This window comes from Poecilia reticulata, linkage group LG6 (assembly GCF_000633615.1).
Source record: "Poecilia reticulata strain Guanapo linkage group LG6, Guppy_female_1.0+MT, whole genome shotgun sequence".
In the NCBI taxonomy this organism is placed as follows: Eukaryota; Metazoa; Chordata; class Actinopteri; order Cyprinodontiformes; family Poeciliidae; genus Poecilia; species Poecilia reticulata.
Genome location: NC_024336.1, coordinates 20044047 through 20072043, shown reverse-complemented (window position 1 = coordinate 20072043; position 27997 = coordinate 20044047). Strand labels below are relative to the sequence as shown.

At 38.5% G+C, this 27997-nt stretch overlaps 1 protein-coding gene across 2 annotated transcripts; it reads right to left on the bottom strand.

Annotated features, from left to right (window-relative positions):
* Nucleotides 1-6: 6 nt before the first annotated feature.
* On the bottom strand, nucleotides 7-27979 carry far1 (fatty acyl CoA reductase 1). Of its 2 annotated transcripts, none has more exons than XM_008411717.2 (13): nucleotides 27874-27979; nucleotides 18132-18248; nucleotides 17197-17313; nucleotides 15447-15622; nucleotides 14144-14323; nucleotides 12751-12928; nucleotides 12028-12072; nucleotides 11390-11517; nucleotides 11237-11304; nucleotides 9738-9909; nucleotides 4545-4674; nucleotides 3335-3462; nucleotides 7-2222 (listed from the first exon to the last, which is right to left on the bottom strand). In XM_008411717.2, exons 2-13 carry the CDS (start codon nucleotides 18201-18203, stop codon nucleotides 2063-2065), a joined length of 1554 nt encoding a protein of 517 aa, XP_008409939.1. In that variant the 5' UTR covers nucleotides 18204-18248; nucleotides 27874-27979; the 3' UTR covers nucleotides 7-2062. The 2 variants fall into 2 exon arrangements, with proteins under 2 accessions (XP_008409939.1, XP_008409938.1); XM_008411716.2 differs by lacking the exon at nucleotides 9738-9909 and adding an exon at nucleotides 9067-9238.
* Between the last annotated feature and the right edge of the window lie 18 nt (nucleotides 27980-27997).

The following is a 27997-nucleotide window of genomic DNA, read 5'->3' as shown; positions in this document are numbered from 1 at the left end:
CACCCATTGAAGGAAATTAGGCACAGCCGCCACGATTTATTCACTCAACCAGACAACAACTCAAATCTCATCCTCTTACAGCCATCACCAGTTGTTAAAGCCGGAAGAAAAATCTGACTTTACAGTGTTTTTTTTCCTCAAACAGACAGGACACAAGTGCATTTACATAAACAGATTACAAATTTAAGCTAAAATGGTGCTAAACTGTGGATTTCAGCTGTTTTTATTTACATAAGCTGAGGCCACTTCATTAAGCTTTCATAAAGTAGGCGTGTGATGACAAGCAGAAAAATACATCTGTTCATCTCTTCAAATCTATCTAAATAGAGCTGTACACAATAGAGTTAGAAAACACATCTCGTTTCTCTTTTGCCTTTGTTTTTTTTTTGTTTTTTTTCTCACATTCGGATATTAAGAGTTCAGGCACAGGATTTTGGGGTTTACGTACATTTGCTTATGCTGAGAAAATCACATTCCTTAAAGATGCTGGTACGACGACGCGACAGACATGAAGGCATTAAGACGCTGTTAGAAGACACATGCAATTACAGACTCGTGGTGGGTTAAATAAATAAGAAAGGTAACAGAGGATAAATATGAGAAAGTGCTTTTCAGTATTGAGACTTTCTATGGCGCTAGCGGTTAAAGCCCAGAGAAATTAAAGACTTCAGAATGAAGGGGAAAAAAAAACAAAAAAAAAACACATTTAGATTTTTATAGAAGCTGAACAAATGGCCCCAAAACGTAACAGACTCCACAAAATGGCAGCAACTAAATCTTTGACAAAAATTTGAGTTCAAGTTAATTCTAGAGGAATAGCACAACAAAAAGCAATGACCCACGTTTAAATGTGAGCTACAGGGCATCACCCAGGGTATAATCTGAACCTGAAGGTATTTATTTTCCAGACAAACTGGAAAAAGAAGAGCTGAAAAGAAGACAGTTTCTCCTCCCACCTCAACCTAAGCTGCTGGCACAAAAGGAATTTGGCAAAAGCTGCAACTTGGACACAAATTTGACAGAAAAGGGAACCAGAAGAGGAGGAAAAACAAGGTTTTTGTAAAAATTTGCAGATGCAAGAAAAAAAAAAAGTCAGTATAGGCACTCGGTAAAGCCATTAGAATCTGCATTATGCTTGGTTGTGATTCAGAGGCGAGCCGTTGCAGTCTGACGACATGCGGCAGTTTATTCTTGTTGACAGTTCATTTTCCGTCCTGCAGGAACATGCCGGGGAACGCCGAGCAAGAAAGTCGAGTGAGGCATGATTCAGCACAAATGGCGCCCTCACAGCCTTAAACATTCCTTTAAACGATCTGCTAGAAGCCACAGAAATGTTTGATGCTCCAAGTTGAAATGATGCAGTCAGGTGAATGCTCAGTCGAACAAAGCTAAAAGAAAGGTGGGTTGATTCGTCTATGATTAATAACAAAGGCCTGTTCATACGACACAAGAACAGAGAAATTAGTTTTACTCGTGACTGCAAGAACAAGAATACATCTCTTTTTGGCCAGTACATTTCAAACATTACTCCAGTGCAAAACTCTGTCTTCATAGATCCCCAGCGTCGTGTGACACTTGCTTTATATTTCAGACAACAGACAAGGGGGAAAAAAAAAAAAAGAAAAAAAAGGAGTTCCCCAGAATATGGTTCAAGCACAAATTGCAGGAATAGAATAATGTGGTTTTGTTCTTGCAGCTCTGGGTGAGAGAGCTAGTTTCTCTGTTCTTGCAGAGCAAGTTTTGGCCTGGCAGGACTCTGAACAAAGTCATAGGGTTTTGGAGCAGAGCACTGTTCAATGCATAGCTTTGCAGAATGTGCAGCAGGACCAAAGGGAAACAGAACGAGGTCTTCTTAATGATTAGCCCAATCTCTGCTGATCTGAGACAAAGTTCTGTGTTTCATGTAGCGAGGACATGTTGGAGAGGAGTTGGATATTTAAAGATCTTAAGTCACTGCAGACTCCAGCTCATTTCACTCCTCGCTCAGAGCGCTCATCGTCCACAGGCGCCGTGTTCTTCGTCCCTCCAACTCGCCGCCGCCTTGCTCAGAGTCCGCGGTTCATTATCTCATGGTGGAGGAAGCTCTGAAGTACGAGAGGAATTTGAAGCAGAGGCTCACCACAAAGTACCAGATGTTGCGGGCCATTTGGGACCGGGCGATGAAGATGCGCCAGATGAGAACCATCAGGATGGTGTTGAAGGTGTAGCGGATGTTCCTCAGCCTGGAGGAACGGGCACAGAAACACAAGACGTCATTCAGCCAACCACATAATCCTCATCGTCCACAACATCTTTTTTTTTTTTCCCCCCTCATTTTTCTCAATTTATTATTTACTTTTCCTTAAAAACTTGTCATTTGTTTTTCTCCCCACATAGCTTGCATCTTTAAAAGAGGTTGCGACAATCGCCGTTTTAGCAACAGGTGAGAAAAACAGCAGCAGAATAATTTGTAACAGAAGCAAAAAGATAAAATAAAATAAAATGTTTTTTTAATGCAACAGGCCGACACAAAGTAGCATAGAATTGTGAAGTTGAGGCAAAAAACTTTTTTTTTTCTTCTTCTTTTTTTAAAAATCACAATTCAAAAAGTGTAGCATGCAAAAATTTTTCCAACCCCACTTACACTGATGTCCTTAAGCTTCTCCACCCCAGCTCCAGATAGGCTGCATTTCCATTTTAGTCAAAAACCAAACTTTCCCTTTTGGTCTCATTTAATCTGAGCACCTCCTTTTGACGACAGTCTTAGCTGTGTCATCGATGCAGCCTGCAGCAAATTGCCTACAGGCCTATAAAAAGCTTTCTTAAAAGCTTTCTTTCAACAATGATGCTTGTACACTAAAAAGGTCATATCAGAGGCAAACAAAACTACCAGTATTGTGTCAACAGCATGAATAGCCCTTAATCCTGTTTCTATTTTCAGATTTGAATCTGACCAGGTTAGACTTGTCCCGCTTGTTTGTTCCACTTCTTTTTATTTATGGCCATCAGAGTACAGGGGTCTTGACAAAAATGACCACTGTGCTTTTCAGATCCTTGAAAACCCTTGTGTCCCTTTTATCTCACAAGTCTCATACATTGAAGTTTAGGGTTTCAACTTGACAGACATTTTTACGGGTATACTACATCTACTTGCGCAGAGATTTACAAACAGTGAGCTAATCTATCAGGAAAAACTCTCCTCTGATCCGTCTCAAATTTCTTGGGTGGTGACACATATGCAAATGTTCAACCATGACAGTCTTGAAACCACACAACACTTTCCAGGAACTAAATTAAGCTGTGTACAGAAGGAGGTATATGTCTGCACATGCAGGCAGATCCGTAGCCAACTTACTTGTTGAGGTGTTTGCGTGCCGCAGGCAGCCCCGACAGCTCCTCATTGAGGACATATTTTTTTGTGCCCATGCAGTAATTTTCCATGTACTCTGCCCAGTGCAGCTGGCGCACATCAAAGTTGAACACCTATTCAGGAACGAAGAAGAAGAAGAAAAAAAAGGACATTTCTTATTATTCATAATGGAGAAATTTAGGTAATATAAACAAAATTTAAAAAAAAGATGCAACAATGCAGACTGGTGGGAATAAATAAAACGTATCCACACTGGTTCCAACTTGTAAATGTCTAAAAACCACAAAGGCTTGCAACAACATGCTAAATGCTTGCAACATTATTACCCAATATTTTGAAGGTGGGTTACTTTGTTAAAACCACGAGACATTACGTTTGGCGCTCCTGACAGTCGAATGAGAGTTAACACCATGATAAAATCTACAGACGCGCCTCAGGCCTTCAGAAGGATGACTGGAGCAACGCATGAGTAAGGCACGTCATTCTAAAAGCTCTCACACTTAAATTTGCAACAATGAATTCAAGACAACCGTCGTCAGGCCACGATCTGAGGTGATGAAGGATGAAACCACGAAGGCCAGGCTGAGTTTTACCACGGAGTACGACAACCGGGACTTCAGGAATCCTTTTCTTTGCACCATGTGCTTTGCACATAATGTGTCAAAAACCGAGGTATTGAGAGGACAGGTTTGTCAAACCAGAAACAGCATTCCAGGACAGGACCTCAGACCAACTGTGAAACTCAGCTGGAAGCATCATGGTTTGGGAATGTTTTGTGACAACATGATTTGACCAACTCGTAATCAAAGAATCCTTCATGACTTCAGCTACCAGAGGGTGCTAAAAGAAAAATGAGACCAATCATTTAAAAAAAAAATCAATGTGAAGCATAAGTGAACCCTGCAACAATCACAATGATCGAGAAAATACAAATAAATCCACAAAAAAAAAAAAAAAAAAAAAAAAAAGGACAAGATCAATGCATGCAGAGAGCTGGGTCTAGTCAGATCTCTACCCCTTTGAGATGCTCTGGGTTGAACTGAAGCAGGTTACAAATGGAAGAAAACTTTCCAGAAAACTCAACTCCTCCAGAGAATTATGAATTTGGTTTTACCTAAATAAAGACTTAATCGGGTAGTTTGACAAAGTGCCATAAATTCATGTACCGCTCATGTTTGGGTTTAACTAAGATTACCTTCTTATCCTCAGGGCTCATGTGGGACAGCAGCATGGCCACGTTGTCCGTGTTCCAGACCCAGGAATGGCTGGTGAAATACTCCAGGACCATCATGGCTTTGTGCAGCCGAGTGATTGTCTTCATCATCCTGTGATACACAATGTGTCAATGAAAAAGGGGGTACAAAAAAATAAATAAATAAAAAAATGAGACCGATAAATGAACGAAAAGGACAGCTAAAGAAATTTAAAGAGACGGGGCATATCACACGTCTGGCTGTTGAGCAGAGGCAAAAGTCTCAACTTCAAATATGTAGAGAGACTGCTTTGATTTGACTGAGGAATTTGACAATTGCTTCCAAATAAATTAAATATTTATTCAGAATATACCAAGGGCAGCCCTTCATCAAATAAGCTGTCAGGAGAGAATATACAGTGTCCTCCATGCTTTACTGCACTCCTAGAAATGGCTCATCTAGAGTCCTCACTCTTCAGCTCACCTCAAAGGTTTTCTGCAGCGGTTTGGTTTGGGGGGGGGGAGAGAGGCTTTTTATCTGGTGAACCATGCAAGCATTTCTGCCTTTTCAGTTTACTGGACTTCTCAAAAATGCAACCATGCATTCCAACAATGTTTTCAGGCGCCTTGGAACAGACACAGGCCCACAGCATAATGTTACATCACCATGCTTAACAGCGGGCACGAGGTGCTTCCCCACATACAGGTCCTTCTCAAAAAAATTAGCATATTGTGATAAAGTTCATTATTTTCCATAATGTAATGATAAAAATGAAACTATCATATTTTAGATTCATTGCACACCAACTGAAATATTTCAGGTCTTAATATTCTTTTAATACTGATGATTTTGGCATACAGCTCATGAAAACCCAAAATCCCTGTCTCAAAGAATTAGCATATTTCATCCGACCAATAAAAGAAATGATTTTTAATAGAAAAAAAGTCAACCTTCAAATAACTATGTTCAGTTATGCACTCAATACTTTGTCGGGAATCCTTTTGCAGAAATGACTGCTTCAATGCAGCAATCAGCCTGTGGCACTGCCGAGGTGTTATAGAGGCCCAGGATGCTTCGATAGCATCCTGGGTTAAGCTCATTGAGAGTTTTGGATCTTGCGTCTCTCAAATTTCTCTTCACAATATCCCACAGATTCTCTGTGGTTCAGGTCAGGAGAGTTGGCAGGCAAATTGAACACAGTAATACCATGGTCAGTAATACCATGGTCAGTAAACCAGTGGTTTTGGCACTGTGAGCAGGTGCCAGGTTGTGCTGAAAAATGAAATCTTCATAAAGCTTTTCTGCAGATGGAGCATAAAGTGCTCCAAAACCTCCTGATAGCTGCTGCATTGAACCTGCCCTTGATAAAACACAGTGGACCAACACCAGCAGCTGACATGGCTCCCCAGACCATCACTGACTGTGGGTACTTGACACTGGACTTCTGGCCTTTTGGCATTTCCTTCTCCCCAGTCTTCCTCCAGAYTYTGGCAYCTTGATTTCCRAATGACATGCAAAATTTGCTTTCATCCAAAAAAAGTACTTTGGACCACTGAGCAACAGTCCAGTGCTGTTTCTCTGTAGCCCAGGTCAGGCGCTTCTGTCGCCGTTTCTGGTTCAAAAGTGGTTTGACCTGGGGAATGAGGGACYTGTAGCCCATTTCCTGCACACGCCTGTGCACGGTGGCTCTGGATGTTTCTACTCCAGACTCAGTCCACTGCTTCTCCCAAGGTCTGGAATCGGCCCTTCTTCACAATCTTCCTCAGGGTCCGGTCACCTCTTCTCGTGCAGCGTTTTCTGCCACACTTTTTCCTTCCCACAGAGGTGCCTTGATACAGCACTCTGTAAACAGCCTATTCGTTCAGAAATTTCTGTGTCTTACCCTCTTGCTTGAGGGTGTCAGTGATGGCCTTCTGGACAGCAGTCAGGTCAGCAGTCTTACCCATGATTGCAGTTTTGAGTAATGAACCAGGCTGGGAGTTTTTAAAAGCCTCAGGAATCTTTTGCAGGTGTTTAGAGTTACTTCGTTGATTCAGATGATCAGGTTAATTACTCGTTCAGAGAACCTTTTCATAATATGCTAATTTTTTGAGACAAGGATTTTGGGTTTTCATGAGCTGTATGCCAAAATCATCTTCATTAAAACAATAAAAGACCTGAAATATTTCAGTTGGTGTGCAATGAATCTAAAATATATGACAGTTTAATTTTTATCATTACATTATGGAAAATATTGAACTTTATTACAATATGCTAATTTTTTTAGAAGGACCTGTATTTCCTTCTTTGTCTCAAACACTTTCAGGAAAAAGGTAATTTAGGTTCAACTTAATATGCTCACATATCCGACTGTATGACAGAAAATGCTTTCAGTATCAAGTTGAACGTGTGAAGAAAGAAGCTACTGGCTGCTACGGACACAGAGTTCTCCAACCGTAAGCTGTGGAGATTTTTTTTTAAACTTTCCATAACATCCTGGTCATTGTATTGGGATGTGATGCACATAATTCTCATAGTCTTGATTGTCACAGTTCTAGAAGCTTCAGACTAAGGTGTTCCTCCAACAGCAGACATGAGGACATTCAGATAAAAAAACTTTTACTTGATGAAAGACTTCAAAAATAAATCAATATGCATCCGTCTTAAATTAAGACAATGCTTTCTCCTCTTTCCCGTTTTGGGGAGTGGCAGGCAGAATCAGGCCTCCAAAGTCGAGCCAAACACACCAGAATAGGAAATTATTACCACATAATTTTCCAAGATATTCTAAAAACAACCGAACATTTAAAAATACATTATGAAAATAATTCACAATGTTTCGTTGTCTTTAAATTACACAGAGGAAAAACTATTCCATAGCATGTTTCCTCCAACTGGGTAAATTTTCTCAAATTAAAAAGTTTGTTTTACTTCCTCTGTTTTTTTTTTAGTTCTATATAAAATACTACATTTAAGAGGTAAAAAAAGCTTTTTATGCATCTTTCCCAGGAGTGCAACCAAGAGTGGAGGTCACTGCAAGATATAAAGAGCCATGAGCCCGTCAACATACACAAGCTGCAGGATTTCAACATTGTTGCTGTTCTGCAAAATCCTCCAGAATTAGAAGCATTGAAGAAAAATTCTCAGCCCCTTCAAACATGAGCTCGATTTCAATGATCTCAAGTTTTGGAAGAAATGGAATAAAAATCAACTCAACCTGGATGGCTTTTTTAAAAATAAAACCATTTCAAACAGCAACAATGTGAAAGCTTTGAAAATCAGATTTTTAAATTATAAAAATTGGCAAATTAAAAGGTAGATAAGTGCTTTTTTAAAAAGAAAAAGACTCCACATTTTTTTTTATCTTACCTGCATTACTGATCAAATGGTTACTCAACATACAGCCATTTCAGCTGGATTTTTGTTAAAACATCAGTTGTAACATACAAGTTGCTTATTCTGCCTTTAATTAAAATATAGGAGAGCTTAATAATAATAATAATAATAATAATGGAAAAATACTAATAATGGTAATAATGTGGTTGGCAGGATTTCTTCCCCATTGACATCAAAAATCAGAAACGGCCTACTGGATTTATTCTGCACAGAACAGGAAGACAGCTTGCATCTCCTTAAATAGCAAAAATTTGATTATGCCGATTCATTCCTCTGAATAAACAGAGCTGAACATGCGCCAAACCCAATAAGCAATTAACACTTTATGCATCATTATCCGCCTGGTAAGTGTAGTAAATCCAGTTGACCTACTCCAACTTCATTAGGTGTTAATTAAGCCATCACAATTCAAGCAATGATCATTTAAAGAGGAAAGGTGTAGAAAACAGCCTTAATTGAATCTGATTCATTCCGATTCAGCCAGTGTTGAAGTAGATCTAAAGTTAGGCTTGTATAATTTCCACTGAAGTGCTGTCAGTCCAATCAATTTAACTAATGGAGGCTGACTGAAATGAGTCAGATTCTGCCAGTGCATGCGACTGATTGGAAGGAAGCTTTAAACATGCATGAATGACCAGCAAACAGTGGAAAGGAGAGCTTTATTTACCACCAATGACAAAGCAAATAAGATTCAAAACGCACTTCCAGAATTGGAGCCCACTGCTGGTGCAAGTTAAACTCATTTCATACTCCAACGCACACTTTAGATTGCAAGGAGTCAATTGCCGACGTTGCCGCTCACTCAGTGGCACTGTGGAGGAGTCCGCTTTTTGGATTAGTCAAAAATAATTAAATTTTGGGAGACAGATTGAGTGAAAGAAGTGCGAATTGAGAGCCGCAATAAATGAAAACATCTTTGGATGGAGGGTAGGCTTGCATAGAATCCAAATCATGTTGTCATGACAAAGATCAGGCGACACCCTGAGATCAGGTGAAGAAGACGCTTTAGAAGTCTTATGTTCTCTATAATCCAAGTTAGACAAATCAGGAAAGACCGTGAAGAGAACCTGAGGTGAAGTGGGGGAGTTGATTGGCAGCAGGAAGAGGACTGTAAAGTGTGGGAGGGGTTTGTGGCAGATGCGATCTTACCGGGGCTTGTGGCCCATCAGTGTGAGATAGCCGTCATACAGCAGGGCCGGCAGGGTGTGGCTGACTGTTGTCCAGTACTGATTAGTAAAGGGGTTGGAGCGCAGATTGACATTGGGCCTTCTGAAGGCCTGCTCTAGGGGATTGTTCTTGAAGGTCATGTTTATGCAGTTCTCTGTAGGAGAGAGATACACACATGACGGGACATGGAGGACACAGAGGGATGAGATGAAGAAGACGCATTTCCTCCTTTTAGAAATAAAAGCCGGTCCCGATTGTCAGGTCGGTCTCTGCCAGCCTGCTGCTTTTGTGCACCATCGCACGAGACTTGATCTAGTTCCAACGTGACTCTGCAAACCTTACAGCATCTCTGAGCTAATATTTTAGATGCTGATGAAAACACAACTTTGGCAGCAAAATGCAAAGAGTGCAGAACCCACAAGCACCCTCTTCTGTCCCCGAGAGCCATGGGTTATACATTCCTCGACAGCAATTGAACTTCACAGAAGCAATAAACACACATACATCAACACTGCAGCTACGATGTTAGGCGTCTACGCTAGGAAGAAAGTGACAGAATAAAGCAGCAAAAGGTGTGTGTATGTGAAATTACTATGACTGTTAGAAAAGCAACAGCTACGGCGCATCCGAGCAGGCGACTGTGACGAGGTTACCTGGGCTCTCGTCCGATCAGCCTGAGGTACATATCGTACAGGAAGGCCGGAGCCTTGTGGCTCACGGCAATCCAGTACTGATTGATTAGGTGATTGGATGTGAGATTAACATTGGGCCGACGGAAGGCCTGTTCGAGGGGGTTCCTCTTGAATGTGGATATTACATGGTACTCTAAGAAGAGAAGGTTGTTCAACATAAGGGAACAAGGACCAGTGTTAATGTGTTTCACACATTCTGGCTTCAGACCTGAAAAAGATATACGCTAAATGAACAGGACTTGGTTCAAGTTCATTCTGACCTGAACAAAAACAATATTAAGCTGCTAAAATATGAGTTTATTTCTTAAGGACACTAATATTTTACAAATTTACCCTAACCAATACCCCTAAATAAAATTCAGTGCAACCATTTGCATTCAAAAGGCAGCCTTGTTAGTGAACCCATGTTTAACATTACATACAAAATGTAACTCTTTTGTCAACACACAAAAACCTCTGTGTGACAGGGAAAAAAAGGATCTTCAAGGATCTTGAAATAATCCGCAATAATTTGATGGGTTGACGACTGTTTTTGCCGCTATACACAACTGTAAAAAAAAACAACAACCTTGAAATGATAACTTTCGTACTTTTGTTTTATTGTTCTTTATAGAATATTTGAAAATCCTCAGTGGAGCACGGAGTGTTTTCAAAAGGAGCAAGAATTTGGATGCACTTTGGATTTTACAATATTTCACAGAAGATTAATGTGACTCTTAAAAACTTTGAATAATTAGGATCTCATAACCCAGTAACCTTCTTGGTAAAAGGAGACTGTTGCCTCTTTTTTTGTTCCTATTCCTTACTATGTCTAGCACAATGTAACCTCCTATATAATGGATAGAAAATGTGTCCATCAGTTATAAATCAATTTGATAAGCCAAGAATCAGAAACTCACCTCTAGATAAAACTAAGCTCTTTTATGACCCCTAATTTCTGGGCCTTCTATAAGAGATTGATTATATATAAGAAAAAGTTTTACATTTTCTCCTCATTGTGTTTGATGCAAGACTAATTATGACACATCTAGAAAACAGCACATTTCATCCAGACCCGCAAATTTATATTCTTCTGTTTTGAAACATTATTTTTTAATAATGAGCAAAAATCCCCCACCCCCCATTTAGTTTTCCCCTGTGTGAAACTCAATATGATTTTAACTATAGTAGTTTAGATTATATTCCTCACTGAACAGTCCAGTGTTTAAACATTTTGAACCAAATCTACGTCAGCATATTCTCAAACACATGGGAAAAGGTTGTGGACATGCAGTGCCAACATGCACTTTCTGTGCAACTCAACAATCTAGTAATGGATTAGCAAAAGCTTCTGGTTTAGGTGTGGCAGGCAGTGGATTACAAATTTCAATAAGGTAGAGGCCATATTTAATGACTGCTTCATTGCTTAAGGCTTCACACAGGCTGCATTAAAAGTAAAATGGTATATAAACACATCATACCGACTTCGCCCCAGCGAAATGGGTTGATCCCACCAGTTGTGCAGTTATACACCAGGATGCTTCGAGGCCTGCAAAAGGAAGCAACTACTTTATTGTAATTCATGTGAACAACAACCTGACCAGATTACACAACAGAAGTGGATGATTTTAAACCTGTTGACTCGTTGCGATCCAGAGAACCAAGCTGCCGCTAGAGTCGCGTTAATGACCACATCCACTGGGACCAGGTCAGCCACGGCATCATTAGATGCCCTCATCGTACGCAGAATCCCCTTTCCAGCCTGAAACAATGAGATGAAATTATCTTAATGCAAAAGAAAAAGGTTTAGTTGAAAAATATGAAATTATTGCTTTGCGGATTAATGAAGAACATTGATGTGGTCGGCTCATGCGTTCCTCCCAAAAGGCTGAGACACTTCCCAGGAGGAAGGATTCCCAGGACTCATCCTGGTGTAATACACGAGGATGAAGTCTGACCACAAAAGTTGTTTACAGTACTACAATGTCCGCTACGTCCCATTTGTCTTGGTTCCGTCAGACTGCCCCACGGAGGATGCGTCTACAATCCAGTAGCTTGATATCGTCAGAGTATCGATGTTTACATGAACGATAATGGCTGATTTCATTGCAAAGTGTCTTTCAGTGTCCTAATGAAGCCCTATACAAGTCTGACGTAACCAATTACACAAATGAATTTTAACATTACGTCATATTTTAATCCAGCAAGGGTTTTTGCAAAAAGCTTTATTCATGCCTTATTGTTTAATAAGAGCATTAATTGTATTACTTACTGCGATAAATATCCCACTGGGTCCATTGAAGTTGTCAATCCAGCCCTGAGAAATGGATAGCATTAGAACTGAAATAATTAAATAACCAAATTTCTTTACATCCAACTAATTTACAAAAGGAATTATGGATATCGTTTTTCCATATGACAACCATTTCATGTGGGGGAAATAAAAGATAATATAGGAGGAAGCTGAGTACATCCCCTTTAAAACAAAAAAGATCTGGGAACTGCTTCAGTGACAAATTCTTAAACCTCTGCTCTTGAGACATTAAATGATGCTTTTTTTTTACTGGAGGTCTCACATTCTACCAGCTGTGGCCATCAGGATGATCTCTGTTTGGACTCGCTGCTTAAACTTGCATGCATGTATAGACAACAAACGCTTGATTACCAAGATCTTGACAAAGCTCTGAGGAACAGACAGGCCAGAACTGACACCGATGCCTTCTTTATGCACAAGTGACATCAACTGACAACATTATGTTTAAGCTACCAAAAAACCCTTTTTTTAACTGCATATTAGCTTTTCTGACAAGAGTTTTTAGCATTTACTTGTTCTTTGTCACACTTTCAGAGTCGCTGCCGATTGGTGCTGGTCATCTCTTTTGATAACTTATACATGGCTCCTTTTTAGGCCCAATTTATACATTACTCTAGTAGGTTGAGAGGTTTTCAGAATGCATTCAAATTTAAAGCAGAACGAGCGTTTCGAATGACTCACGGGGAACGGCTCTTTCCAGCTAGCGCCAACAATCGAGGGTCTGACGATGGCGACGTTGAGGTCTCCAGCCTCCTGCTGCACCAAATACTCAGCCAAGGCTTTGGTGTAGGTGTAAGTGTTGGGGCGCTCTCCAATAAGCTTGGGGGTCAGTGTTGCTACCAAATCGTCGTCCATCCAGCTGAAGGCAGAGAAAGAAGACTTACCTGGGATGACGTATTGAGTTTCGGTTTCTAACATCTAGAAAGGCTAAACCAGGGGTGGGCAACTTCAGGCCTCGAGGGCCCGTCTCCTGCAACTTTTAGATGCATCTCCAATTCAACACACCCGAGTCAAATAATGAGGTCGTTAGCAGGACTCTGGAGAACTTGACTGCACTTAGGAGTTGATTGAGCTATTGGATTCAAGTGTGTTGGACCAGGGAGACATCCAAGAGTTGCAGGACACTGGCCCTCGAGGACCAAGTTTGCCCACCCCTGTGCTAAACGCACCAAGAATAGTAATGGGGAATTAAGATCAACTACCAGAATCATGAGGAGTCTGACGCAGAGTTATATTTTTCTTAAACCAAAGCAAAATCAAAAATGCTTCTTTGGTTTCATTATTAACTTTACACGTTTTACATGTTAATTCTAATCCTCCATGCTTTGGTCTACAGAGAACATTGTGTACACTTTTGCTCTAACATAGATGCAAACACAACATATAACATGAATCCAGTTTACATACAAGATTCATTATGAAGAATTATCCAATATCCCATGCCCTTAACAGCAATGTTACCTTTGACTTAAAAGTCAAACTTTATAAAAAGGTAATTTATCTTTTGAGCACGATGAAAACTGCTGACTTTAACTTGACCTGCCAAACAGGTTCTTAAAATAATTATTAAATGCTTCAATACAATGAGCAAAGTTGCTTTTAAAACATCTGCATAGGACAGAAATGGGTTGAGAGCTTATACCAAAGTTTAGCTTGGAGAAAATAAAACGGTTTGAGTTATGAGGTACTTTGAACATGCAAACAAAGCCACTTTGCACCACTCTAAAAATAAACACCAGCACTAAGCCGGAACAGAAGATAGGACAAAAATGGAGAAAAAGGCATTTGATATTATTCTGTTCAGTTTTGGCATATCCACCCAGAATGCCATCATAAAGTAACTCTGCTTATCAACATAGTATAGGTTTACTAATGGTGCCATTCTGTCTCCATTCATCAAATTTGATCTTAAAGTTGCACTAATATATCTAAAAAGTAGTGAGTGATGCCGTCAACATCGGTGCTACAAAGTAAAATAAAGATAAAGCTGGCCTGCTCACAGCATCATGGACTTTTGACAGTCACACGGTACATTAAATTTTGCTTAAATCTGCATAATTGTGCAGAAACTTACTCAAGAGTGTCAAGGAGTTTGCGGTAGTTTACAGGAGGAGGGTACACAACTTCCTCAATGACCTCCCTGTCACAGTGGGCGTAAGCTGTGGAGATGTGAATAAAGACCTCCAGGTGCTTCATCCTGTGGGCCAGCGCCAGCATCTTCTGTGTGGCCAGGACATTCAGCTGGATTGCATCTCTAAGACACAGAAAACAAGCATAGGCAGAGATTCAAGCATTTTCACTGAGTTTTAGTTTAAAGACTGGGAAGACTGAAAAAATTACAAAAAATTAAAAATTATAAAATTAAGTCAGTTGTCCGAATAGCGACTACACCATACCAAGGAACAATCAGCACTCAAGATCTGTGCAGGCTTTAAAAATAAAGTCAAAGTCAAAAGATGCAAAATTTGTATCGACCAGCTTTTTATTGTTGCTTTCTTTCAATGACATTATGCATTCATGTCAACCAAACRTATTTAGAGTCTGAATATGGAACACCACTCCTCTTTAAGGTTTATTTATGTTCAAAATACATGTGAAAGTATTTTACACAAACACAATGTATTGTTGCCTCTGTTCCCAAAATAATAAATAAATCACCGCTTATGACACAAAGGTTAAAAAATTTAAATATTCTGAATGCTGACATCTTCCTAAATATTGTAGTGTTTTTAGTTTTTAAGAGAAATCTGAAATTGACAAAATATGCATTAGATTTTAAACTGACAATCTAAAATCTGTAACAATATTCACATCTGTGCGTCATTAACAAGTTTGAGTCTCACCTTACTGAGGACCAGCTGGCGGGCTTGAGGTATTATACAATTATGATTACAGCAAAAACGCCATAACATGCATCAAGCTACACGCCAAAAGACTCTTCAGATGGAGTTTCAAAATGGAGCTTTGTTGTTTGATGGAAACACAGAATTAGACATCTTATAACTATAATAGCTAAACGGGAAAAAAAAATCTATGTGTAGTCAGAAACCAATGTGTCATTGTGTCTGGTTTGCAAAAATCAGCTTTTTAAGACCACTAATTGGAGGAAATGTCTTTAAATAAGTATGCACTCAGTTTCTTCTAAAGATTGTGTGGGAAGTAGAGGTCAATAAGCAGCTGTGTCTTAAATTCAGCAGAAAAAGCAAGGCGTGCCAGGTGTTCGGTTTCTGTGTACTGCAAATAGAAGGTACGCTCTATCAACATTGGGCTGAAAAGAGCCAAGCCTTAGAAAACAGTCAATTACACTGAGTATTTGCCTCATGAAAAGGTAAAAAAAAAAAAAGAAAGAAAAAAAAAGAAAATCAAACATCACTCACTTAAGCGGCTCATTGAAGCGGATTGTTGCGGCACAGTGGAAGACGATGTTGATGTTTTCGACCAGGATGCTCTGATCCTCTTTGCTGAGATCAAGCTCCAGTACTGTGAGGTCACTGTTCACTGCTGTGATCTTCTCTGCAAAGTCTGGCTGCTCTGCTTGCAATTTTTCAAACAACTGAGACAAACAACAAAATGAACTGCGTTACAATGAATAAAGAAGTTTATGTCTTCAAATAAAAAAAAAACCTAAAAGCTTAAGGCAAAACAGATGATGATGAAACTGCTTTTTTAACGTATACTGTGATAAATGAAAAAAAAGAAAAAAAAGAGACCAAATGTCCTTAGAGACATTGCAAACAAATATTTATATTGAATGAAAAGACAATATTTGCCCTACATGTACCCAGTTCAAGCTCAGAAATGTGAAACACTTAAATATAAGATATACAAGATATGTATATTTTATGTACATACGTGTTCATTTTTATGGCATTGGCTCAAACCCAAAAGTTGGTTTCTCAGAAAATTTAAATGTTAGTGAAAAAGAAATACATTCTAAATACAGTCTGAAGTACATGCATACATTATTTGGTTGGCGCTCCTTTTGCATGAGTCAGCTTGTAGAACCAAGTTGCTTCAAATGATTTTTAGCTCACTTTGTTGTTGGCTTTGGCATTTCACTTGATAATACTATGAAGTTTAAGACTGGAAGTTTCTTCCTAATGGAGCCATTAATCCTTTATGCAGCATTGTCACATGCCAAATCCTGCTTTAAAATGAAATCATATTCATACAAGGAGTTTGCATTATAATCTTCTCAAGGCTACCGTTTCCTCCACTGTTTGGTCACTTCTTTCCTACCATACTTTTTCCTTCCACTCAACTTTCCTTTATTGTGCTCTGTGAATATCCTATCCCCCAGTGGGTTACCCACCATGTGTAGGGCATCAGTGAACCAGCAGTATGAGGCTTGTACGTTTCTGTAATTTTCTTTCTTAGTCTTGTGTAACATTTTAATTTGAGATGCATTCTGATAATTTTATTAGTTGTAACCCACAATAATCAATTAACAGAAAAATATATACTTGAAATCACTTTTTCCTTAATGAAACCACATAATGTAGACATTTCTTGAATTAAATGTCTGAAATAAAAAAAAGTTTCCAACAATATTCATAAAAAAAATGCATCTTGCCACTGGTGTTAACTCAGTTTCAAATAATTTACTGTTCTTCTGAATTTCTCTGCTTTTCTGAATGCTAATTTTAGGTGCATGTACCCTTCTCCGTAAGCAAGTCTTGTTAGATATTGTGAAACTTTTGATGAAAACATCTAAAGTCATCTTTCTGTGGTACTCCTGACCCTATGATGAGGCCCAACCTCATCAGTGTCGGCCATCTTCTTAAGAAAGAGGAAGACTCAGCAGAATTACCCTCAACCTTCACTTTAAACAACTTACAAAAGTGCATTCAAAGCTGACCTCTAAATTTCTTTCCCGACTTATGAGACGTGCAATGCCACAGTTCTGTTATAAGGTTTTACATTCTGACTATTTAAAGTAAGTAAACAGAGTAGATGAGTAATAGATAATATAAACTATGATGCAATTTAAGGAGGAGTTTCCACTACAAACACAATTGGACCGTGTTCATGTATTTGCACACAAACAAGTGTAACAGGCTTTTCAGAAGCTCCTCATCTTCCTCAGTGACAGCCATTCATTATGGTTTCTGAGTGCCCAGCTCTCACCTTGCAGTTAATCATGTCGGCTACGCGGGCTTGAGGGCTCTGTCCAGCTTTTGACCTCACCATTACGTAAACGGTTTTGACCCCTGGGCAGGACCTCAGCAGCTTCTCCAGCAGAACCTTGGACAACAAACAAGAAAATGGATTCATTTATCCTCAAACTGAATTTGGAACAAGAATTTTACTCTGCGTTATTCAGATTTTATCCAGTAACATTCATGCAACGGTTGGAATTTTAATGAAAAAGAATTACAGCAATCAACAGTGATTGGCTAGACTTTAAGCGCTAAACTCTGACTAGACCACAGCTACAAACCTGGATAAAAGTTCACCATATGACGTATAGATCATTTTTATTTCCTGTGCCTTTTTTTAATACTCTATTTTCTATTAGCTTAGTCATGTTCAGGCAGCTGGTGCCCTTCTCTACCAGCAGACATGGGATATTTAGTACACCATTTAGGATACCAAGAGATACTAAGGTCTTAAAAAGTTTGTGTTGTAAAACAAAAAACCTTTTCCATCTCCATTCCTATAACACAAGAGTCATTTTCATGATGTACAAGATAACGTGCAAAAACTGACTGAAGTCGTTTCTGGCTTATTGGAGCATTGCATAAGTCAGTACTGACCCCATTTTTTTTAGTTTAGTTGACATTATTCAGCTAAAAATAGACCAAACCACTTAAACATTTGTCAAAGAACTAAAAAGGAAGAAAAAAAATAAAAAATTCATGACATTAACATTATGTTTTTGCAACTACGCACACATGAAGCGTTCACCTGGCAACAAGCAGAAAGGAAAAAAAACCCAACAAAAAACATCTATTTTGTCTAATTTTATTACTGATGCTGGAGAGACAAAAAAAAAAAAAGACTTCCAAGCAGTAGTTCAAAGTTCAGCCACATTTCACAAGCTCGCTAAACCTCTGATGTACCTTTCCCATGAAGCCTGTAGCTCCGGATATCAGCACATTTTTCCCTGCATAGTATTCTGGGATGTTCACCATGATGACGGGTGAGCTGCCTTGGCGACTTCCTCAATGACACTCCACCTGCACAGTGAAATGAACAGTTAAATAAACACTTCAACGAGGCACTTTTTAGTAGAGAGCAGAGAGGTAACCGACTGCTTTGTGGACCCAGTGTCAAACATAAGGCTTCGAGGGATTGCTGAAGGTTGTCAAAGGTTGCAGAGTGGAGTTATTTTTATATGAACCTGCTGCACTCTGTCAGGAACACATAGCTGGATTAGGGACAAATTTTTCAGTCAGGCTTCATATGTGAAAAAAAACAACAGCAAAAAAAAAAAAAAAAAAAAAAAAGCCTGAATCCCTGCCCTGCCCCCCCCCCCCAATTCTTTCCTAAATCAAAAATATTGCAAAACAAAACATATCACTGACATTGTATTCATGTACAGTCGTGTTTTCAGACATATCTGTATATGGACATTTAGTATTAAATTCAAGAAAAAAGACATTTTAAGATATGCAGTTCCTGGTGTGGAATAATTTAGCCTGCACTGAAATTTATTCTTACAATAAAACTAAAATTGCACATGTTCGGAACATCGTTGCTCAGCTTTTTGAAGGTGGTTTGTCCTGTTAAAATGGGTGTAAACACCTTGGTGATATCAATTGTCTAAGGCAATGAGTTTAGAGAGGGAATTAAAAAGGTACCAAAATAATTTGGCATTAGCCATTCCAATGCACAGAAACTAGTCAACAGTTGGAGGAACTTCAAACAACCAGAAACCTGCCCAGGTTTGTACATCCAAGCAAGTTCCTCCAGAAAGTAGACCACAAATTGATAAAAGTAGTTTTCAGAAACTCTAAAACACCGTCACTGGACTTATGTCAGGCTCTTGCTATAGTTGAGCAGTCAGATTGAACCAGAATCAAAGATCAGGACTTGAACTCATGGAGATTCTGTGGGACAACAAGATACATTTTAAATACAATTAAAGATATTACAAAGATATTTATTGATTAGACATCAATAAAGGAACATTTCTTTTTGAAAAAAAAAAAACTTAAAGTATCCCAATTTTCTTCATGACTAAACCAGAAACTCTACTCAAAATAATTTTTTTCAAAGTCTGAAAACAAATTGTGTGCTCACCACATTTTTATCCAACATGTTTATCAAAAGACAAAAACAGCAGCAAATAATTTTTTTTCAAAGTAAAAAAAATAAATAAATAAATAAATAAAAAGAAGACACTACAGTTTCATCAAAAGAGAAAAAGCTCATCATAAAGCTTATCACAGCAGCGCTGACCTCTGGCAGTCAAGCCTGGAGTCCGCTCTGACATCAACTGTAAATATGAAAAGGCTTATCAGTGGGATTACATTGGATTTAAAACACAACCACTTCGTATGTACAAATACAGGCCATTTTGGAGATAAGACATCTAATCATTTACTGAGGAGACTGCCTTGTGCAAATCTGTGGGGCTGAAGTGTGCCACAGCATGCGTTCAAACAAAAGGTAAGGCAAACTTTCGAAACCAAAGTACGACCACATGGATCCACGTAGTCGTTACTTCCAGAAAGAAAAATGTCTCCAGTCCGGCTCTGAAATTTTACTTCATCTAAAAACTTTTTTTTTTCTTTAATGTCCTATTAGATAGTCTTTGTCAAAAATAAACTTCATGTCTATTAAGAAATCTACAAAGAAAGACTTCAAAGCTATCCATCACGCCACACTAAAACATGCAAGGAAAAAGTTCTTTGAGGAAATCGTAACAAAATGCTCAAGGTTTATTTGCAACAGTTGACGGGCTCACAAGCCCTCCTGTGACTGCATCTCCTGAACTCCAATTTGACACAGCCTGGAATGAATTTTCCAACTACTTTACAGAGAAATAAAAAATAAATAAATATAAAGGATTAATCTGCACAAATTCACCAAATCCAATATCAAAGTATGACCAAAAGTAACAAATACAGAAAAAAAATGACTCCATTTGAACTCAAACTATAAAAATGTAGAAATATTTCTATGTAAATAAAAAAAAAGAAATCTATTTACATGTGCCTGAAAACGACTTACTAATCTGTTTAAATTCAACAATGCATGCATTTTAAAATGGAAGATCATCAAAGAATTGACTTAGTCATTTAATTCAAGTAGTTATGCGGATGGAAAAAAAAAGAGGTGGTAAAAAAAAAGCTACTGAAATAAAGGTTAAAACTGCAGCCTTGAGATGATTGAAAAGCAAAGTCCCTTCAAGAATTTTGGGAAAATTTTTTACTTTAAATGCACTTTTACGGGATATCTGGAGTCCTAAATGCAACACATTAAAACTTAAAAAAATAAATAAAAAAGGAGAACATCCTCCGACCATCACACTCATTTGAAGAGGCTGGGTTATAATAGCTTCCTCTTCACAGTTCAAGCTCTCTCGTCACAGTTCTCACCAACATAAGTATGCTACTCTGCCCTAAAACGAGTGCGTCGACTTCTCCATTTGACACATGACTGAATTTCCGCATATAATTCCCTTTTGTATACCAAAGCTTTTCACTTTTATCCACCACCCATCATTTTTAAAGCACTATGGGTGTTTGTCCTGTATACATCAAGCATGACAGCCTGCAGAGCAGTGGGAGATAAAACCAGGCAAATCGTGTCTGATAAGTGGCTGTGACATGAGACTGGTTTTTCAGCTCCAGTGGTTATAGTTAAACGGTTAACACTATGGTATTACATTCGTTTTTAAGAATTATATGAATTTACAGCATTCATAAAGCAACAGAATACTCTTTTTTCCCCACCGCACCAGATGAAAACACATTTTGTTTTTATTTACAGTTTAAAATAATAAAGACTTCACTGGTGGCTTTAAGGTCCGATGTCAAGTATGTAGTGTAACGTTAATGCATCATAATCATAGTTGAAAAGGTGTCAAAGTTCTCATCTTGTCTAATTTTTCTTTTACTGTAACAGTTGTAAATGTTTTCTACTACAACCTCCTAAATATGAGCTACAAATACTAACCTTTACTCAAACTGAAACTACACAATTTCCTTTAAACAGTTAAGTACATTTTGAATAAGACATTTTGTCTGTCAACCAACCAACCATAAAAATCCACTAGACTATGCAAAACATCACTACAAAGCATGCCAAAAATCCCATCCCACATTTTTTTGATTATTATATTTGAGCAATCCCTCCCCCCCCAGCCCCTCTCCTACGGTATCTTCAAAAAGCTAAGGCAACTGATGCAACCTTTCCAGAGTTCGTAACATCCGAGATTTAAATCATCAATTACATAGGAAACAGTTTTGAAACTAAATAAATTTTGTGCAAGATTCCTCCATCGCTCTGTATATGCAGCGCTTCTGCTCCTGAACAACAGTGGATTATAATTACCCAACAAACATTAATTATTAGTGAAAGAGGGGACATTAATGGAGTATTTCATGCTGCTATGACAACAGCTCTACTASGSKYKGCGTAGGCTTGGCGACTCTTACGGAACGAAGCGAGGAACAGCTCTGTGGATCCCAGCGCAGTTGAAAGCTGCGGATGAATCGTTTGCAGCATCGCATCGAGTGCCAAGCGCCTCGCTCCAGCTGAGCGCCTGTCGGAGCGCCGCTGTGACCGCAGCCAAGCTGAATACACAACACTCAGTCGAAACAAGCTAGACAGCAGGCCCGTATCACAACAGATATTTTTTTGTTTGGCAAATAACAAAAATGAAAAAACTAAACAAAACAAAAAAAAAAAAAAACAGCAGATGTTGGGCCAATATTAGAAACGTTTTCACTTAACAGTTTGACCATAGAGCCTTACTTTTAGGAGCTAAATGTTTCCTTGGTTTTATTCATGGTGCAGCAAGCTTTTCAGCAAACACCACCACAAGTGATTCTTACAGTGTAATTAAGTAAATAATTTTTTTTTGAAGTGTGTAGAAAGGCTCAAAAGTGGTCACCCGGCCCTCCTTGGGTGGGGCGACATACTGAATACATTTCCTGTGCCATGTTATAAAATGAGATGTCAGTCTAAATTTCCATAGCAACCTCTGCCCGTCTGCATCCAGTTTCCTGAAAGCTCAGTCGCTCTTAGTGCTCCTGAACGCATCACTTGTCCCCTTCTCATAAAATGAGGAAAATTCCAGAATGCAGTGATTGTTGATTGAGTTTTGGAAGCAAAGCAATGCAGAACAGACAAGAAATTCAGTGTTTTCAGCATCAGCTGATTGGTTAATTAGTTGGGCGACATGTTTGTAAAGTAAAATAACTGACATTCTTTGTTGGTTCTTCTTGATGCAAACACAAACCCGACTTGTCTTGGGGAGTCAGCCTATGCGAGAGAGATCGGCTGACATTTATGGTTTGTGAAAAGATACAGTTTGACTGCTAAACAGGCAAGAATAAACTAAAAGGTGAGTAGTTTGATCCAATTAGGTACATAATTCAACTATATTACAATAGTTTTTATTGTAACCCTCGCTGTTTTTAGGATGATTCTGGAGATTTGGGGAAATTATAAAATCTGAAGTCAGTCCTTCGTTACTGTATTCCACCCAGTTTGTGCAATTCACCAGCAAAAAAAAATTTTTAAAAAAAGTCCCACAGCATAATACTACCACTGATATAGTGTATATATGCATTTCAGCATTTTATAGCGGATTCTTTAAAACTATGCTACCATTCACACAATGAGGTTTTTATTGAAATTTTAGAAAAAAAAGCTTGCTAGAAAACATCTTTTTAACCTTGAAGCTCAAATTTTTAAATGTTTGGATCATTTTAATAGTATCCTTAATTTTTTACGCTTTAAGACATGCTTTTCAGTTTTTGCTCTGCATTTCATTTTTTCTGCGACACCAATTACTATGATAGTTATCTAGATAGTTTGTATAATCCACACTGTTGTCTAAAACATAGACAAGACCTGGGATAACAGGTAAAATTGGGCAAAAAAAAAAAACAACGATTTAAAGTTTTAGAGTTTCATGAACAAAGATATAAATATGCAGCTGTAAGAGAGGAGGTGAGTTTGATCCAAATAGGAGGTGAGTTTGATCTCAAAACCTTGACAAGGTTAACCTTAACAAGGGTTAAATGCTGTTTAACCCTTGTTAAACAGCGTTTTAACTAAAACTTTTTTTTTTATCTCTTTTTAATGTCACATGATGTCGTTAATGTTTTTAATTTCTTTTTATTTCTTTTCTACGTTTTAATGATGTAAAGCCGCCCGGAAAACGTCTCAGTTAAACGTCGTTTAACTAAACTGAAACTCTGAGGTTTGAGCCCAGTTAAACGACGGTGGGGGTTTTAATGTTTTTATCTTTAAATCTCTCTCTCGTTCTCACTGTTTATTCACCGTCACATGCTGTTCTTATTTTAATCATGTAAAGCACTTTGAAATGCCTTGCTGCTGAAATGTGCTATACAAATAAAATTTGATTGATTGATTGATTGATTGAGGTAACACACTATGGTATTGGCAGTGGAAGAAAGTAACACTTTAGTTTTCCTGCCTTCAATGCTTCTCCATCATATTCAACCGGTTTGCTTAGCTGACAATATTTTTACACTAGTGAACATGAGAGAACGGGAGAGAAGAACTTCTGCCCCACCATGCAACCCAGTTCTCCATTAACAAAAGATGACATATTTTAACAAAGCAAGTTGTACGCGACGCTAGAAAAGTTCTCTATCCTCAGTGGGAGCCGTCGCTGCAGCAGAATTCAGGTTAAATGTTAACTGTATAGTCTGATCGACAAAAGTTAGGAATCTTCTGCCTGCACCATTTGTTGGATGATTACAAACATTCATTTATGGATTATTTAAAGATAATAGAACAAACAGTTTTCATCAAACAATCCGAATCTTTATGATCATGTGAAATCGGCGACACATTCTTTAGCGAGACAAGTACATCTGAAGAGAGAGATCTTTGCCATTTGTCAATAATGGCTTCAAAAAACACTGGAGAGAATGTGGGAGGACATGAAGGCTTTCATTTCCTAGTGTAGTAAGTCAGAGCTGAGGAGGACACAGTCATTTTTCCAAACTATTAACCAAACTCCAGTTTAAGTCTGTTAAAGATAATTTCTCCACTATGATGGCCCCTTCTCAGCCATTACTGGAATTGAATATGCCTTCTGGAAAACATTCCTTCAGATGTCACAAGATCTTTGCAAATCTGAGCTGTAGAAATACAGCATTTTTGCATTATTAGTATATCATGTGTAGTTTTTTTTTTTGTTAAACATTCCACTGTGGGTGTGTACTCATCTGTAATAAACTAACAAGGTGCAATGAGTCTTTGGCAGAGACTATTGTTACTTGATATACTGTGCAGTTGTAACGCTCACTCTCAATGCAAAGCATAACGGTTACAGCTAAAGCTTTTTTTTCAGCTCTGAAAAATTTTACATTTACAGGAAACGGTAATTGATCCCAGTTTAAAAGTCATAAATTAGGTACGATTTCAAACACTCGGGATAAAAACTGCCGTTTCTCTTCAAGGTTAATAAGGATACTTGGTACATGTACAATTATCTCTAAAAACATTGAGGAAGAAAGATGGGAGGGGGGCCAAGCTCCTAACCAAACCCTTCTGCAAATACTTCCTTGTAATCTTCATGAATTTTAACTACAACACTGACAGAAGAAACTGTCAACATGTTTAAACAGAGATCTCATCGTCATAGAATCTTTGCATGCCTCTCTGCAAACACCAGCTTGTGTAGAATTTATAAGATTATATTGACAAACATATATGTATGCTTTAATGCATGACCGATTTTAGCAAACAAAGCTGTAATCTGTAATTGTAGGCCAGCCCGGGACTCAGCTGGAAGCTTCTGCGGCCTTTGATCAAGTGTCTGTGAAAGAGCTACAGTAGCTTACAGTCAGGCAGCAAGTTGATCCCTGATGCTTTAAGGATAAATAATTGATGCGATGTGGTATAATGCCTAAATTGGGCACTTGTGGAATAAAGAGTTTGTAAATAGATGAGAGGTTCCATAAGTGGTCTCAGGGGAGCGATTCCACTACTACAAAGAAATAAAGATACTGAATGATTGTTTTAATTGGACAAATAAATGCAGAAAAACTCAATGTGCCATTTTAAAACGGGGAACGTTCCGTTTTGAAAAGCAGAGAAGCGACAGCTTGGCCAGTTACAGTAAATAAAGATGGACCAAAGTTTTAAAACGTGCCAAAAGTGAATAAAATTATTCATAATACTGAACCTAAAGTTCACGGTGCTTTTTAATGAGACGCCAAAGAAACTGACATACAAACAGGACTTTTCTGCAGCGCTATGGAATAAAACAAAGCTGATTTCTAGCAAAACTGTCACACAACGCATTGTGCTGATGTGTGCAGTGCAGGATCTTTGTTGGCAATAGTTGTATTAAAATAGCCTCCGCATTTAAACAGAACCAGTTTGACAAAGCTCGTCAGAAACCACGATTCAGAGTCCCACCTCCATCTGGTAGCAGGTGCTGGAGAGGAGTGTTTAATTATAAAATGTATTTTATGCTGCAGATTTGCATTGCCTTTAACTCAGCTGTCTCCATTTAACCTTCCAATATACAACTTTTTATATTTTTAGAATGGTAAAAAGATGCAAAATTCTGTTGTGTGAGCATTTCAAAACTACTAAACTTAGAAAAACTAATTTGCCTGGGCTCATGTATGAAAATGAAACATTTATTTTTACTCGGGGATTTCATAAGGTGGAAATCTCCCAACTGATACCACATCCATCTACTTCAATTATTTGTGATGTCACACACACACAAAAAAACAAACTAAAAGCTGCCCAGTGACAGCCAATTGATCATTGATTGAGCACCACAGAGAATGGCATGTTCCCTGTGCAACAGCATTCTTCATCTCAGTCACGAATGTCAACCTACTCCCCATGGTTCCTGCTTCAACAGCACGATGCCTGACTTGCACTACAGGTCAAATCGTTCTCATGAAGGCAATCAGGAAATCTGTATTTCTCAAGCACTTTGTCGTATCTTGTCCCACAGTGCACATCCTTTTCAACATACTGCCATTGATTTCAATGAATTTAACTTATTGTGACTGACCAACACAAAGCAGCTGAACTGAAGGGAGCAAGGCTTTTCTATGCATTTTAACTAATTGTAATGGAAAGTGAGCCATTTAAAATAAATTGTCTAAATTATTTAAATTTGTAGACTATTTATTGTAAATTATTTAAAGTGAATTTTCTAAATTAAGGATGTTAAAGATTGTTTAATGATGTTTGTTTTGATTAGCACTGTTGGTGGTTTATATTTTGTTTGGTCTAATGGTATTTGCACTTTGTAATGTTTTTTGTTGTTTGTTTGTTTGTATGTATGCACCTTATGGACTGCCATAGCTAATGAGAGCAGCCCTTATAAAAGCTTGCAGAATCATTGTAATGAATGACTTGAACTGTCAAGATGCACTTGACATAACAAAATCAACACTTAGTGTTCCCCAGTGAAAGCAAGTTGTTTGTATTGTAAATTTCTGTTTTGTACTTTAATATTTGTATATGTTTTTAGTGTTCATGGTGACAGAGGGTGTGGTGATTGTGATGATCCACATCAAAGAAAAAAACCAAACCTTGAAATCACCCGTCGAGCAAATTAATTCAAGTGCTGGGGAGGCAGCTATACTAATAACAGAATAGTGTGCCACAGTCAGGCGAGTCCTAAATCTAATTATCTGGCATGCATGCAAAACACACCATCGTGTTTGTGAAACGGTGGTAGCAGCCTCTTGCTGTGGGGAAACTTCTCCTCAGCTGAGACAGAAAAACCAGTCTGAGAGGATGGCTGTACCTCAACAAGTTTGACAAAGAGAAAGATATTTTGCACAAAAAATGTTCTCTAGATGTGACAATGTGGTAGAGTCATACCCCAAAAAGACCTGCAATTGCAACCAAAAGTTGATTATACAGATTCTTGACTTGAAAGTGACTGTATTCAAATGTGTGCCAATTTGGTTGGCGTGCCTCTCACAGCATTTTAGAGGTGTTGCTTCAGAAATCTTACAGCTTTTCAACACTTTGGTAAATGATGGAGTCATTCTCGATGTATAAAAGGAGAACTTTACTTGTGCATTACAACATAGAAATTTACCAAAATTGTGGGGTGGAATTATAAATTGGGGAAAAAAAGTAAAAACTGCAAACTGAAAACAACGGATCCCGTGATTCTCATTACATACAGCTACGCGACATCCTTATCACGACCAAAAGTCGTTGTCCATTTCTACCGCTTTAACAGCCTGTAATCACATTACTCCAAAGTCAGGACTGGCGAAGAAAACGCGATGAGCTGAAGCTAATTAAATGAGCACCGAAATACTGAAACCAATTATATCTTCCTCATTTCGGTGAAAAAAAAAAAAAAAACCCTGAAAATTGAGAATATTGCTTAAAACCAGCGCAGCTGTGACTTCTGCTAATGTGAGGTCGCCCCTAATCAAAGGAACTCCAAATTGCTCCACATATTTGCGTATTTCCCACAGCGTAGTATTTTAGCCACCCCTCCCTGCTTTTCCTCCTGTCGCATCTTCTTTCTAAAACACGCTCTAGTGGTAGCTTCGCGAGGCATTAAGCCCTCTGAAAACCGGTAACAAGTGTTTCAGCCCCCGATAAAACCCCTTACGGCTGATGGCGGCGACATGTAAAGCATGTACGTACCCAGAAAAAACGGGAGGTCGACTTTTTTTTCCTCCGGTTGGAAACGTGGTGTGATCCGCGAAGAGGCGGAGTAACAACGAGCACCGCTAAGAGGCAGATAGAGTAACGAGACTGGGCAGGAAGC

What these genes read in the sequence shown, in the direction of transcription:
- far1 (XM_008411717.2), bottom strand. Translation starts at nt 18,203, where the DNA reads ATGGTGAACATCCCAGAATACTATGCAGGGAAAAATGTGCTGATATCC. An exon ending in GGATCGCAACGAGTCAACAG is followed by an intron (nt 11,305 to 11,389) that starts GTTTAAAATCAT and finishes TTCCTTTTGCAG; the next exon opens with GCCTCGAAGCATCCTGGTGT. An exon ending in GCACGCAAACACCTCAACAA is followed by an intron (nt 2,223 to 3,334) that starts GTAAGTTGGCTA and finishes CCGTTCCTCCAG; the next exon opens with GCTGAGGAACATCCGCTACA.